The 16,882-nt window shown below is 32.8% G+C and overlaps 1 protein-coding gene across 1 annotated transcript in view; it reads left to right on the top strand.

Annotated features, from left to right (window-relative positions):
• The window catches only part of Pdlim5 (PDZ and LIM domain 5), a 209,906-nt gene that overhangs the window by 106,289 nt on the left and 86,735 nt on the right, over positions 1-16,882 (top strand). Inside the window, 6 exon segments of the mRNA XM_047565652.1 lie at positions 4,503-4,547; positions 6,634-6,688; positions 6,691-6,724; positions 15,888-15,905; positions 16,175-16,347; positions 16,682-16,718. Coding sequence (XP_047421608.1) covers positions 4,503-4,547; positions 6,634-6,688; positions 6,691-6,724; positions 15,888-15,905; positions 16,175-16,347; positions 16,682-16,718 — 362 coding nt within the window.

Raw genomic sequence — 16,882 nt, 5'->3', positions numbered from 1 at the left:
TCCTTTCAACAGTTCAACTAGAAGCTCTGAAACTGGTTGTAATGAATCAGGGATTTTATTTTGGATACTGTTTTTATAAGAACCAATCAACTTTCAATAGATTGTTTGAGCCACACTGACGGCTTTGTTCTTTGAATTCCACAAGCCAAGGGTGGGACTGAGCTAAGGCACTCATATCTCACCATCCTGGCCTACTCCTGCACAGTGGCTTCACACCAAGGAGAGAGAGAACAATAAGCAAATTGTTGAGCCATGGCACTAAGCCATTGCCAGCTCTCGGGTGGTTTGAAACTCACACACTACATAAAAGTGACTTGTGATGACTACTGTGGTTCAAAGGGGTGATATATTATCCCATTATGAATGAAGAGAAAAATGTAGGAATAATTTTTTATAATCACTCCTCAGTTTTCAACCATTCATTTATTTACATATCTTTGAAAAATAGTCCTTTTCATGGAATCTGTGACATTTCTAAAAAAGCACTTTCTTGATAATATGTGTCTGAAGAAAAAAAGATAATTATAACTGATTTAATTTTGAAAAATGCTTTACTTCTTCGCATGTGAGGACTTTCCTCCCTGGGCACTATTGAAAATTGATACACTGCAGGTTGATGAAAGAAATAGAATTTTCTTCTTAAACTTGGGTTAAATTATACTCATAGTCTTTGAGTACCTTATTAAACATAAAGTTCAAGAAAGCAGTAGTTTCATTAAAAAATATAATTTGTATAACAAAAAATTTTGAGAATTTTAAGGACTAATATTTTTTTCCTTTAAATTTAACCACTGCGGGAGACTCATAAACATTTCAGGACTATACAGAGACTTGCTCCTTGGTTATATATTTATTTAAAATAGTGTTTCCCAGAGGGCCACCCCTCCCAACTCAAATCTTGAGAAATGTTTCTTAAATAATGCGTTCTTCAAATGTTATGGACAACAATCCATAGTCTGCTCTTCTTTCAGGCATTTAGAGGCTCAGAGAAGCTTAGCTGCTAAGATACTGTGGTAACTTTAACTCTGTGTTTTCCAGATATCTTTGGTAACAGAACATGTTTGTGTGTTTTTTGTTTTTTTTTAAAAGTAATTTTCCATGAAATATGCTTTGAGAAATAGTTTCCCCAAATATAATAAGTAGTACATGTATATTGTATAAGATACCATTTAGTGAGACTCTCTTCTACAATGTTTGTGTGTGTTCATCCATTTTTTTCTATATACTCATACTATATGTGCTTGGTGTCATATAAAGGAAGCATTTTATCATGCAATGTAGAATTAAAGAATGATTTTAATTGTTGCATGTTTCATTGTGTGGTTGTATTACAGTTAGCCATTTTCTTGTTATGTATTTAATAGTTTCTAATTTTACACTATTACAAATTAGGCTGTAGAACTCAGATATCTTGATTCATAAAGTGTTTTTTGTACTGCAGATTATTTCCTTATGATAGATACCATAAAGCTGATTATTGTGTTACAAGATATGAGTTTTCTTTAGGACTTTTAGTAAATAAATACAAAAGTTTTTTTCAAAAGAATTACATAGATCTCCCAGTAACATATAGAAGTATTCTCACAAGTACTTTAAATTAATATTTTTAAAAAATCTTTAAAAGATAAAGATTTAAGGAAATCTGAGGAAAAGGGCAGTACATCATTTTATTCTGTTCTTTGACAAATAGTAACCTTTGCTTTTTAAAACAATTATCTTTCTTAATATGTTTTGTAGGTTTCATTTGTCATGTATTCTAAATTTCCCGAACCACAATAGTTTTAGTTTCAAAAAAATGTGTAATTGTACTCAAGTGTAAAATTTTGTAGCCTACTGATCTTTTAAAATGTAATTACTACATTATAGATTTTAGTATGTATTTTTTATGTGAATGACAACCTCTATTTACCCCCGAAAAGTACAGTAACACGCTAAGAGAAAGACAATTTTAACTGAAGAGTTCAAAATTTTGCTGACATTGTAAACTTCTATAAATATCATACAGAAGTCCAACAGCCCCCTGATTGGCAGGTAATGAAGTAAGGAACCTTTTCAGAATTTAATGATTCTGTGACTCATTGGTGGTTAGTTTTTAAAACAAGAAACTAATTTTTATTACATCTGGTGTTGACAACTTATTTGACATTTAATTACATGCCCCCTCTAAAAAGGATGTTTGTGTAATGGATTTGGTCCTGGGATTTTGAGGGCATGTTGCCCTGTCTTTCCTGACTGTTTTAATTTAAGTCATTGCACTTGTGAGACTTATCAGATTGGGCACATATTCAAACTGCAGATTTAAATATTTTGTGTGCATTCAATATTTCAACTGTATGTTTATGGAACTTTTATATAGTAAATTATGTTAGGATTCATTCTATGTGTTCTCAACAAAATATGTTGATTGGAGTCCAAATATAATGAGACAAACCATTCTGGGGCATTATCCTTACTTTCGCTCTTTAAATTAGAGCTAACAGCTCTAAAAAACAAAGAAGTTTATTTTCATAGACATAGAACATAGGCATTTTATCTTAAGTTTAGAGATCTAGCAACTGTTAAATATCATTTTTTTTCACCAATTGTTTTTATGTTTCTAGAAATGCTCCATGTACTTTAAAGTGTTCAAGTAAAAAAAAAAAATACTGGCTTCTATGCTTTGGCAAACTTTCAGTAATGTCTTGGGTGGTTTTGATAAGTAAACCCTTTGCAATTACATCTTATTGTGAAATTTCAATGAAAGGAAGATTCCACTGTTCTGTACTTGAACTTGTTTCCTTTGCTTGTATAATAACCCTTTCAGCTAAGAGAAATTGTCTTAGTACCCATGGAAAGTTGTGCAACTGCACAGGGTACAACCTATTGCTATAACTGAATGTTAGCATCCATTGTGGCTTTTCATTAGGTTAGCCATTGTTCAATCAGTGCCTGCCTTTGCGAACCAAATTAGTTGTTGGAAAATTCAGTTGCTGCTAATGTGTTGATCAGAGTTCACTGCTAGGTTATGCTCATGGAGACCCAATATCCTGTCCTAGTGTCTTTTAATTGTGATCTGTTGTCTTTATAAGTAAAACAATCCCTTGGTTTATAGAATAAAATTCTTATCACTTAATATTTACCTATTCTTACATTTATTAATTCTGCACCTTATGTCTTATCCTCAGACTGATGTGATATGAGAGGAGTCTCATTGCTTCTGGCATACTAACTGTAACATGCACCTTAGAATTGAGGAAAGTATCCCAGATTTTCCCTTTGTGTTAGTATCATTGAATACAGCCAGTGCATAGTAATATGTAACAACAGAGGGCTTCCAAAGCAATTTATATGAACTTGAATTTCTCATTTGAAACGTAAAGACAATAATACTTTTTACTTTCATTATCGTCATGATTGTGTAATTGCTCCAAATCAGTTTGTTACTGTTCAGTGCACACTAATCAAAATGTATATAGTGCCAGAAACATATGTTAAAAATAAAGTTACACCAGGAGTATTATAAATACTCAAGTTATACGCATGGATTTTTGTCTGCCTTTCCTTTCTGGCTTCTACACTCATTACTGATGACTGGGCCAGGGACTGTGCTAAGTTATACATACAAATGGCACATGCTTATTGCCTTTACTAAAAGTATAGTCTAATGGAAGAAATTACTGTTTGGTTTTAAGAATAGCAAATACTTTAACTTGCACAAGCACTTATGGATATAAATACAAAATACTCATTCAGTGATTCAGTTCAACCAGAATATATTCAGTAGTTTCACAGACCCAATACCCTGTGTATGTGTTCATGGATATTAGGAGAAAAGGCAAATACCGCTGGAGATTGAGATTCAGGTTAGATGTCAGGAATCTCTCAAGGATTAGAAAGTTATGTTTATACTGTACATTGCCTTTTTTTTTTTATTGTACACAAATGCGATACATGTTGTTTCTCTGCCTGTACATGGCGTAAAGGCATACCATTTGTGTAATCATAAATTTACATAGGGTAATGTTGTTTGATTTATTCTGCCATTTTTTTCCCTTCTCCCCCACCCCTCTCACCTCTCCCCTCCCTCTATACAGTCCTTCCTTCCTCCATTCCTGCCCCCCTCCCTAAACCCAACTCCAACCCCAACACTAACCCCTCCCACGCCCCATTATGTGTCATCATCCACTTATTAGTGATATCTGTACATTGCCCTTTAAGGGAGGGAATAGCCTCGATTTAAAGATTAAAGAAGGTGTGTGTTAGCAAATAAGACTGGTGTTTGCCTCTCCTCATTTGAGTTTGTAGTGAACCAGAGCCTACAATGTATACTTTGCAAGTAAGGATATTGGCTCTTGCAGCATTTGACTTAACGTGCTATTTAGGAGGTTGTGAATCAAAATTAGGAATTATGAAATATAAATTCTGATGATTTAGCATATCCAAGTATATTACGATAAAAATTACACTAATAAGAAATTATAGGTTTGCAAAAATTAATGTTTTTTTTTTCTTCTTTTTCCCCCAGAGCATCTGCAACACCTAAACCTGAGCCAGTTTCTGTTCCAAAGGTAAGTTTCTAATCTAGCATCACTAGGTTACCCATGATTGTTCCTCCTGAGCCACTGTAATTTCTGTTTTTGTCTCAGGCCATACGGACATTTAATTTATAGTATTAATGCAATTTTCCTCATTTTCTCCCTTAAAAATGAAGAAATGCTGAGCATAGTGGCACATGTCTATAATCTCAGCAACTTAGGAGCCTGAGGCAGGAGGATCACAAGTTCAAAAGCCAGCTTCAGCAAATTAACAAGACACTAAACAATTAGTGAGACCCTTTCTCAAAACAAAAAAGGCTGGTATAATGGCCCAGTGGTAAAGTGCCCCTGTATTAATCCCTGGTACCAAAATAATAAAAAATTAAAATAAAAAGAGGAAATGGAAATCAGCACATGCAGAATTATCATTATAATGGTACCTTTATTATAAAACATTTATTTCTAAGGCCAGTAAGTTCTTAATAATTTATACCCAAATTTCTTTTATATTTACTTTTAATTTTTCTATCTGTATTCATTTATTTGCTAAGAAAAATAAGTGGTTACTCAAAATGTATATCATAAGAATCTTTAATAACATCCAAGAATTACATTTCACAATATTCTTGGATTAGGTTATTGGAAAGTAACCCTTTTTTTCCTCTTATACATTCTCAAATTGTCCCAAACCATTATTCATATACATTTGATTTATGATTTTGAGGTTTCTCCCTCATTTTTTTGCCTTTTCATTATATTACCTATTACATTGATTTACATAGGCTTTAAGCTACTTATTTTTCTCAATTAGTTTCTTGTAAGATTAATTTAGATTAGCTTTTTTCTTAAATCAAGCATATAGAATTGTCATTATATGTTTTCTTAACATTTTGACTATTTTTTCTTTTGAGATGGTAGAATAAATAGAGATTCATTCTTGATTGTTATAGAGGCTTAATCTGATTTTTTAAAAACATCAGTAAATGTGCTTTGGGATAAAGATTGACAATTTCTGGTAATCTTAGGAAGATTGATCTTTCTTGTGAGTTATTTTTTTCTTTGGCTGCTGGCAATGAGGAAATATTTTCCTTTTGAAACTATTAAATGTTTATTTTGGAAAAGGGAAAGAATTTTATTCTATCTCTGAATCATATCTTAAAACATTCAGAGAGAGAAGAACGTGAATTACAGGAGAAAGAAAAGACTTTGTTTTGTTCATTTGTTTAAGTTTTTTTCATAGTCTTTATTCAAGAGAATTAGAATGTGTATATTTCTGAGTTAGATGAAAATTATCTTATCCCCCCCTTTTTAAATGGAAGAGTTTGAAATGCACTGCTTCTGCATGAATCAAGTAGTTGAACTGTGGAAAGAAATTAAACATGTTTGAAAGAGTGAATTATAATTGAGGCTCTGGTTATTTTAAAATAAAACATCTCAGCAATGTTTATTATGGGGTATTTTAAAACTTCTCCTTTGCAATATAGCTAAATTGATGCTTAGATGGCCTTTATGCTTTTTGAGGTTTTCCTGCTCTGTTTACTAAATATTTTGGAATTCCTTTCATTTTTATAAATAAAAATATGCTTAGTATATGCCTCTGTGTTATGCATGTTGGGACCAGTTAGTATGCATGTTATGCTATATAAAATCATTGTTTTTACTGGAAATGTGTGACATTTGAGCTGCTAACATGATTGTGTTTGTCTTTTTAAAAGTCAGCTATGCAGTCATTTCAGTGAATATGTTTGCATGTGTTTGGTGTTTTGTGTATGTTTATTTTTATTTCACATAGGGAGAATCAAAAGAAGTAGTTAAACCTGTGCCCATTACATCTCCTGCTGTGTCCAAAGTCACTTCCACAACCAACATGGCCTACAATAAGGCACCACGGCCCTTTGGTTCTGTGTCTTCACCAAAAGTCACATCCATTCCATCACCATCATCTGCCTTCACCCCAGCTCATGCAACCACTTCATCACATGCTTCCCCTCCACCTGTGACTGCTGTCACTCCTCCCCCATTCTCCGCATCTGGACTGCATGTTAATGCCAATCTTAGTGCTGACCAGTGTTCATCTGCACTGAATGCTGGTAAAACTGCAGTTAATATCCCACGGCAGCCCACAGTCACCAGCGTGTGTTCCGAGACTGCTCACGAGCTAGCAGAGGGACAGAGAAAGGATCCCAGGGTGACATTAAGCAGCAAAATGGGTAGGTGGCCAAGGGTGCTTTCTGTTCCTATCAGAATCTTCTTTTAGGTAATTTCCAAGAAACTCTGAATCTTCTTCCCCTCCATTCAGCTGTTATTTGAAGGAAGATGGAGTTGTTTGCTTCATTAACATGTGGCCTTATATTACATATACACAATATTTTCTGCAGAGCAATTATAGGTTAATCAAAACCTAATTATACATTTTGATGTGTTATGAACCGTGTAATATGCTGTGTATCTCTTCTTCCAACATCTGGCACAACATTGTGCAGCTGGCACTTATAATGCAAGACAAATCTTGAATCTTTTTCCTCAAATTTCCATCCTTTTATTGTTCACCAAAAGCTTAAACAGTGTGATTATAATTGATCTCACTCCCCATGAAATAGTCTAGAAGACAGAAAACAAATCAACTTCGGACTCATGTCTATATGAAGCAACACATGACCATATTCTTTAAAAGCAAATAGTAATGCCAAAACACAAGGGATGTTTAGGTACTGTTAGAAACATTATATAGATTTTTCTAAAATGAATGAATTTAAACCAGTGGGCACCAAATATATAATGTTAGCCAAAGTTTTTGAAAATTTGTTCCTTCCTTACAGGTTTTCCTTGAGGATGCATTTTTAAAAAGTCAAAGTTATTAACTCTTTTGAAGCCACAGTTGTAATTTCAGCAACCATCATTTATAATCATTTTATTTATTTATTTAAGGATTTAATAAAGGTACCTTAAGGTAAAGCCATTTACACAAAATCATTTTGATTTATTTATTTGACAAAAATGTATGTTAAAAGGAAAATGAAGGGAAATAATCTGCACACATGATGGTTTTTGCCCATGTCAGTTCCCAAGAAATATAATTAAAATGATTATGTGGATAGATCTTTGTTGAATATAATCCCTTCTGAGAATGTTAATTCACATAATGAAGAGGCAATGCTTTCTGCAGCACTGCTGCCATGGTAACTTTGGGAATTTGAACAAGGAAGTGGCAAGGTTCCAGGTGCTGCTGAGAGTGCAGGAGCTCTGCAGGAATAGCTACTGGCTGTACAGATGGCTTTGTGGTTGTGGGTGGCTCAGAAGTTTGATTTCTTCTTTAAAAGCAAACAGTAATGAAAAATAAGAAGGGATCTGTAGGTAGCATAAGAGACATTATAAAGATTTTTGTAAAATAAATGGATTTAAACCCATGGACATTAAATATGTAATGTTCAGCAGAAGATATTGTAAATTCGTGCCTTATTTTTCCTTTTTTTGGAGTACACTTAAAATGTCATAAGTATTAACTCATTTGAGTCCCATAGTTAAAATATTACCCATCTGTTTTCAGCAAACTGTATGTTGAGGAAAACTAGTGTTTTTCAAAGAATGTCATTTCTTCTTTCCTGTGAGGAAGAGGAACAGTACATGGTATTGAGGTTTGGTTTGTAATTTTGTTTGGTTGTAATTTTTTTTTCTGTATGTCTACAGTTTAAGATAATAGGTTTTGGAATAATCAGAGCAGATAATCTGAAAAGAAAGATGCTGCCTGTCAATGGTAGCCCATCAACAAACTGAAACAGAAGTTAACTGTTTTATTAAATTCCAAGATCAGTAGAAAAAGAAGGCCCACCTGAAGTCAGTGTATTCACCAAAGTCTTTTCTCCTAACACATCTTGAAACTTATAAGAAAATCTTTTAAATAGAAAATTGTAGAAGTAAAAAGCAGATTGGAGGGTAAAGGAAAGTATTAGATTAAACCAAGCTTAAATTTTGTGCTTAAATAAATTAACACAACTTTGGGAGTTAAATTTGAAATCATTTAAAACTTCTTATTTTGAGCTGAAACAAGGCAGCGATGTAGTTTCAGGGCCTTGTGGTAGCTTCTTAATCATTCAACAAGTATTTATTAAGCACATACTTGGTGTTCAGCATTGTGCAAAATTTAGGAGAAAATGGATTAGTACATGTTTTGCATCATTAACAAGCAAGTTAGTGCTTTGCCTTGCAAACTGGATGTTTTTAAAAATAGCTTGATCTCAAATGTTGTCCATATGTTAGGACAAGGAAAACTTGATTATTCTGAAAACAAAAGTATGGTATCTGTGAAATTCAAAGACAAATCTGTAATGCTCCTTCACTCACTATGTTTAGAGAAATAAAAAATAAATCACATCTTTTCCTAGTTATTGATTTATCATCTTGGAGAGTAGATATTTGGGGATATTGTCAAGTACTTTTAGTGCATAGGTGTCAAAGTTTTACTCCTCTATATCCCAGGTATTTATAATGTTGGCAGAAATGAAATTCTTATAATATTGAGAATCGTTGCTTTTTATTAATTATTATTTTAGATATAACATATACCCATGACCAAATATTTAAAGTTCAGAAGGATATAGAGTTAAATGCCTGAATTGTCCTTTTCCTTAAGGTATCATGAAGACTGATTTTTGAAAGTGATGTAAAGTGGCTAGCTAGTTTGCCAGTTTGATAGACACCCCTCTCAAATTTGTATGGGATTGATAAACATTAGACACAAAAAAGAGCATCATTACTAAAAATAATTAGCTAATTATCCTAATATTATGAATCTAGAAATTATATTATTTATAGAATATTTCTTAATAATATACTATTTAAGCTTTTCTATTTGTTCTTATAAGTAATAATGATTAAGGCCCCTCAAAAAGTTTAAATCTTTCTTCTACATGTCCACATTATTGGTCTTGGCCTTCTGTTTTTCTCTACTACTCTCCTTATTCTGAAAAGCAGAATGGGACTTTTATTTTCCAAAGCAGAACAAAGCTGTTTTCTGTCAGGTAGTTAACTACTTTACCTTTTCTGTTTTCATTTGTCCTTGCATTATAATGTGCCACTGCTTTCTGAAGGTAAGTCTCTCTGGTATCCTATATTAATTTCAATGTTTTTGGACTGCAGTTTCTTCTAACAGTTCTTTATATGGTGTTTTGAAGAACTTGGTCTTGGAATATACAAAAAATAATGACACAGTAGTAATATTTTAAAATGCTTTTATTTTTGCAGAAAACACACGTGACAAAGTTAGTATCCACATTAACTGAGAGGAAATATGGTGATTTATATATGAGTAAACAGCATGAATGCAAATTTAAATTTTGCAAAATTAAATTTTGCAAAAGAGCAATAATTTAGAATAACCACATATAGTGTTTTGAATAAGTTTGGTTTGCATTGCTATGTTGTGGTGAATTGCTTTTATAGTAATAAATAGTAGTGTTTAAGTTACATCATTAAATATATGTGGGGTTTGCTGTGTAATGGCTGGAAAGAGATAGTGCTTGGGGGAATGTAATTTGTATCAAGCAAAACTTTTAGAAGATAAAGATAATGAATAGAAACCGTAAACATTGTATTATTAATAAACAGCATATGTAAAAATGAGTTAATATAAAAAATTAGTGTTTCTTAGATTAATCTTTTAATTTTTCTAGAGTTTTGATTCTTTGTTTCTAGAAGATGTTGCTCTCTCTATGTGCAGTTGTATGTGTGAAAGATAGACAGTTAATACACTATGGAAACCAGTTAAGAGAGATCATTACCAGGTTATTAAATGTCACAAAGAATTAGCATAGGCATTGGGAATCACTGGTATAGACTCTCAAACCTTGTTTTTGTGTTCTTTTCATATTGACATTAAACTGGTTAGTAGTTAATATTAGCTTTAAAGCTAAGGAAAAATCACATGAGATAAGAACTTACAATAGTTTTGCACTAATCAAGTTATGATTATTCTGACAGGTGTTGAAATTCTTTATCCACACTATAAATTAAATTGGAAATATGGGATATCTAACTTGGTCTTGGCATTCTATAACTTTTGAGTTATAAGAGCAATTCTTTCTAAGCAGTTGTGGTTTCACTGATTGTATAGTTTCATGTTATTTATATATAGGAATATTGCACACCAATGTGTGATTAAAACATCCTGAAAACCTAATTTATTGTCTTTTTAAAGTTAACTTCTTATAAACAACACCTTTGGCTAGTTCCTGGATTCCAGTATAACAAACAATTGATTTGAAAAAGGGGGGAAATGGGACTTGAAAAAATAAACTTAAGCATATAGATTAAATACAGTTTAAAAATTCAAGATCCAGATTCATTAATTTGTTAGGTATTACTATGCATTGTATATTAGGTATTCTATGCATTGTTCTGTGCCTCTGAATATATTATGTGATCTCATTCTCATGTGAACTAAATGTTGAGAGAGCACATAATTTTTTCAAGTCATGTGTCTTGTAAATGATATAGCTGAGATTTGAGCTTTAGTCTTTAAAGCCAAATTTTGATGTGCCTTCCACTATCACCTGCTTGTGACTTGAACTTCTTTTTGTTAGTTTGAGGTAGTATTTGTTTTTTAATGACTATAGAGTTGGATCAGAAGCTTTATGAATGAATTCATGTGCATAAACTACTTTCATTTGAAAGTACCTTTTTTGAGTAGTAGGGCCATCTATCCCAACAACAATCAGTGTCTGATTAGTTTTCAAAGTGCTTCAAATATGTTAAACATGAACCTTTACATGAAGTCTGAAGGGGGCCAAGTGAGGTGTCGCACACCTGTAATCCCATGGCTCAGGAGGCTGAGGCAGGAGGATTCCAAATTCAAAGCCAGCTCAGCAATTTAGCAAGACTGTCTCAAAATAAAAAATAAAAGGACTGGGGATGTGGCTCAGTAGTTAAGTACCCCTGGACTCAATCTCTGGGACCACCAAAAACAAAAACAAAAAACAAAAAACAAAAAAAACCCCACAAATATCTAAGGACAGAAAGTTTGCAGTTCATTTCACAATTGAGGGACACAGATTTCTGTAGATTATGATTTTCCCAGAGCACAGGGAAGTGGGCAACACAGCCAGACCAGGTTATCTGGCTGTTGTGGAGATGTGTTTGCCACTGCTCTGTGCTATTCCATTTGAGCACATTTAAAAATATATTATAGAAATACTTGTTTGATATTCAAATTAGCATCTTTGGATTAAAATCAGTTCACCCTTCATTTGGTGCCATTTACCACACCACAGAACCCCTCCCCCTGCAACTTCATGTTGACATAAAACATTATCCCTCAACTTAAAGTACTTAAATATATATATCTAAAATTGGTCTCTGTTTAGAAAGATTACTTTGCAAAACTATTTTAAACTATTGTTTAAAATAGCAAGAGAGAGAAGAAAATGCTTTACGTTGTGGCTGGGGAAGAGTCCACAAAGGCAAACTGTTGAGATCAACTTATTAGCATGACCCACCCTCACTGAGTAGAACTCAATTGTGTGTGACTTTATGAAACTGGATTTCTAAACATTAAAGCTGATGGGCAGTTTTTCCTCACTATGTCTATAATGATTTTTTATTTATTCTGACTAAATTTAATTGGAAGGTGGAAGAACACTAAAATTGTTCTTTGATAAACGTCGTTTACGTCTTGTTCTCTCTCCATAAAGGAATGGCAATGTATTTGTTTTTAATATTTCTACCCTTAATAGACTATGTGAATGAATTGCTTTTTTTTTTTTTTTTTTTTTGGTATTGGGGATTGAACTCAGGGGCACTTGACCACTGAGCCACATCCCCAGCCCTATTTATTTTGTATTTTATTTAAAGACAGAGTCTCACTGAGTTGCTTAGCGGCTCCCTATTACTGAGGCTGACTTTGAACTTGCTATCCTCCTGCCCAGCCTTCCAAGCTGCTGGGATTACAGGTGTGTGCCACTGCACCCATTAAATAAATTGTTCTGATCTTCTCTCTCTTTAGGTATTATTAACCCATTTCCTTTAGCATAGCAAATCAGATTCACTTTCTGGGAAGTAACTTATGTCACTGATAATACAGAACTGTGGAGTTCCCACACCAATTCTAAAGTTACTGGAACTTGCTTATGATTGAGCGGGGTGAGAAGGAGAGACAGGGAAAAGTATGAAAACTGAGAGAGAGAGCCCCTTATTCATGATCCTACATTTTTAAAATATTTTTTAGTTGTCAGTGGACCTTTATTTTATTTATATGCGGTGCTGAGATTCAAATCCAGGGCATCCCGCATGCTAGGCAAACACTCTTCCATTGAGCTACAACCCCAGCTCATGATCCTACATTTCCATCAGACATTTTACATTTAAGAAAAAAAATAGGGCTAGGGAGATAGTTCAGTCAGTAGAGTGCTTGCCTTGCAAGCCACAAGGCCCTGGGTTCAATCCCCAGCACCGCAAAAAAAAAAAAAAAAGAAAAAAATATTTTCTAGTAGTATAGCATTCTCTGGCAGTGTATGATCAGGATAATGTGTGTAAAGAGATTATGCTGGCTATTAATATTATACTTCTCTGATAAGAGACTGAAAGATTTTTCTCTTTGCTGATTCTAAAGTGATTGTAAACTGAACTATTTCTGCATGTTCTATCAAATTATTTTATTCTCTGCCTTTTGTTATAGCCACCATTTGTAATGAATTTTATAAAAACCTGGACATTTTTTATAGAGGATCATTCTTGGTATTAAGTAACATGAGACTTGAACTAGCATTGATACTTGCAATGATTTTCAGTATTTAGGGGATAAAACAGGTAGGACTGTTTGTGCTAGTAATAGTAATGTAACAAAAATTCTGTCTAACATTTGTGCATTTTTGTCTATATTTGCATGATTATTTTGATGCATGATATTTAGATAACATCTTCACCTAAATTCATTGCTTTGAATTTTGCTATTTCATTTTTTTTCTCTTATTTCCTTTTTTTCTTTATCTCTGCTTGTGTCCATCATCCTGGAATATCAATTTCTTCCTCTATCACATCTTTCTTGTGTGTATTATTCCTCTTCAGTAATCCTGGCACTATGTAAGTACTTAAATAATGGCTCATTTCTTCATGTGTCTCTGTAACTTTTCATCTTGCTCTCAACTTAACACCACCAGCAAATCTTGTTATATAATCTCATTACAAGAACTCTTAAAAATCTTAAGGAGCATAAGAAGCAAGCTTTTCATGCCGAGAACTTCTTATGAATCAGTGGATGTTTTGGAACACCCCACACTTTGGCGATGGACAAATTTAGTAAGCTAACTAACTCGAGGGGGATGGATGGGTAAGTGTTATGGGACAGCATACACTGGAGTTAGAGATGTAGTTATTATATTTTTTTTTAAAATTTGAATTAACTTGCTAATTTTGAATGTTCATATTTTAAAATGAATTACTTGCTCTTGAGAATTAGGTTTATATTCTATCTCAATTGTATTTTTAAAAATAATTAAAATTATTCTCTTCTTTAATCATAGTCATCAGAGTCAGAGTCTCAGAACCAGAAAGTGCTAAGTAAATGTTTAGAAACTTCCTGTCACTAACATGAGACTTTAGCCATGGTAAATGACAGAGTCTAAAGTGCACTATACTTTTTGCAAGTGTGTTGTGCTAAGTACAACTTAAATTGTTTCATTTAATTATTCTTAGTGTCTCAGCTTGAAAACATTGTTTTGTATTTTTATAGACAAAAACCTAACAAAAGATTTTAAAAACAGTCATACTTGAAATTAGCACTATTTAGGAGTAAACTACATTCACTAAGTATAAAGTAGTTTAAAACTATAATATTTAGAAACCGAATATAAACTATTTCAAGTACTTACATAAGATAAAGAGTTATTTTATATGTGCTCAAGATAGTGTGTTTATGGAATAATTTCTGCCTATTTCCTAGTTTCTGATTTTTTTTCTATTTTAAAAAGGACTAGATTTTATGGAATATTAGTAAAGATCTTTCAGATACCTTACTTCAGGGATCATGAAATCTTACCATAAGTTATGTCTTTCCCTTTCATCCATAAATGTTATTGATTCTGTTCTTTTTATATGCTGATGTCCCATAGTCTTAGAAGACTCATTGTGATTGTTTTTCTGATTATCATAAAAGAACATATGATGATGATCATTACTGTGGGCTAGAAACTGTAGAAAGATGTACATTATCTATCATATTTATTCCTCAGAATAAACTTTAAGATTTAATTCAGATGTCTCACATAGAAAAAGAGACTCAGAGAAGTGAAGTGACTTGCAGGAACACACTTTGTGGAGGATTTAGTGCTTGCAACTTGATCTGATTCTAAAGCCAAAGTTATTGACTTTAATTATGTCATGTTCTTCATGTGGGAAAAACTCCAGTGTACTTGGACAGTTTTGATAGTGTTACTGTTATAAAACGACAGCAGTCGCATGACATGCTGATTGCACTGTGATGTTCGTTCCAGCAGTGAGTTAAACCTGACAGATCTTGCCACCCACATCTGGTCACATTGAGAGCACTTTCTCTACACAAATCTTTGGCCAGTAGTCTGCTAAGCAAGACTCATTACTTTTTCTCTTCTGAAATTTTAAATTTAAATTTCTGGACTCCAACAGTTTGTGTTTGTGCTGTTTTGAAGAAATAGAAACAAGGAGTGTTTATTATGTTCAATAGATCTTAAAGTATTAAAATAAGGTACATTGTAAATTCTTCAGTGTTTTTGCTATGCTAATAGAAAACTGAATGTTCTTAGCAAACCCAGAGTTCTCGAACTCTGTAGTTTATACCTGTCTTTGATACATACTATTACATTGAATCCTCAGAACAACACTACTTTGTATGTAATATTCTTGCTTTATCAGTGAAAAACACTGATACTCAGTGACATTGATTTGTCCAAAAATCATATATCTGAAAAGTGATAGAACCAAAATTTCAATCCTTTTCTTTTGATAAATATCTCAGTGGTTTCTAATATCCCACAACCATCATCAGTATACTGATCCTGCACAAATTTTATTTAGGATAAGGACATCTGTACACATAAATGAGAAAAACAATTCTGAACCTTTTCAAAATTGTTTTCAAAATTGCTCGTTTAATCTGTTCTAAGTGAAGAAGTGATCTTTTAATTTTATTAACTCCAACACATTCTAGTATTGGTTAACTGTGGTTAAATCATAGTTTATACCTTTTTCTTATATGGCATAAGTTGAATGGTAGAAGTAATTTTCAGTTGTTTGATTTTGACTACTGTAGACTATTCATTTTCTAGTTTTCTTTTCTCTTATTATTTTCCTTTCCTTTTCTTCATGTTGGAAAACTTTCTTCTGCTGCCTTCTTCTGTCATTTAAAAGGAAAACCCCACCTAAACGGTAATGTTTCTGTTGAATACTTTCTTACAGTGTTAGTTTATATGAACATTTTAAGTGCATTTTTTAAAAACTATTAAAGAAAATCTAAGCCTATTTTAGAAAGGTACTTTTTTTTTTTTAAAATTGAGACTGAGACAGTATTGCATAAACAAACTATATAAAAGAAACATTGAGGATCAAATATTTAAATTATAAATAATTCCCTAGAGGAGATTTTATCCTCTTAATATAATTTAAGGTTTTTAATTTTTTAAAAATCTTTTCCCCAGCCCACCAAGAAAACACATTGTGGAGCGTAATACAGAGTTTTATCACATACCCACTCACAGTGATGCCAGCAAGAAGAGACTGATTGAGGATACTGAAGACTGGCGTCCAAGGACTGGAACAACTCAGTCTCGTTCTTTCCGAATCCTTGCCCAGATCACTGGGACTGAACATTGTAAGTGATCTTCTAGGGATCCTAATGGATTATATTCTTTGCCCCGGAGAATAGTACTTAGATGTATTTGGCAGTTATTGGAAAACAACCCTTGGATTGTATACTTTTAATAGTTTATGCAAATATGGGTACTGCAAATGAGATGTCAGTCTGGGAGAGTTACATAGAGAAGAGGCGGTGTATTGAATAGTTATAATCAATAGCATATGATGTAGAATTTTTCTTAGTAGCTCTGTGAAACTTGAATGTTTGATATTGATTGACACAGGTAATTGCTTAAGAGATTTTGAAGTAAAAAAAAGGCAAACTAATATTGCATATTATTATATTTCAGTGAAAGAATCTGAAACTGATAATACAAAGAAGGCAAAGTAAGTTCTATATCTTTTATATATTGAATGCTTTTCTTTCATGAATGGTCTTAATTTGGTTTTTCAAATTTTCAAGTGTAATAAATGGTATGGCACTTTGTCTTTGCAAATAGAAGCTAAGCATTTAACTGTGGTGTCTTTAGTGTGGCCTAAATGTACAACTT

Source organism: Sciurus carolinensis, chromosome 10 (genome assembly GCF_902686445.1).
Source record: "Sciurus carolinensis chromosome 10, mSciCar1.2, whole genome shotgun sequence".
In the NCBI taxonomy this organism is placed as follows: Eukaryota; Metazoa; Chordata; class Mammalia; order Rodentia; family Sciuridae; genus Sciurus; species Sciurus carolinensis.
The sequence above is the reverse complement of the archived record's forward strand: the minus strand, read 5'-3'. Positions and strand labels throughout refer to the sequence as shown.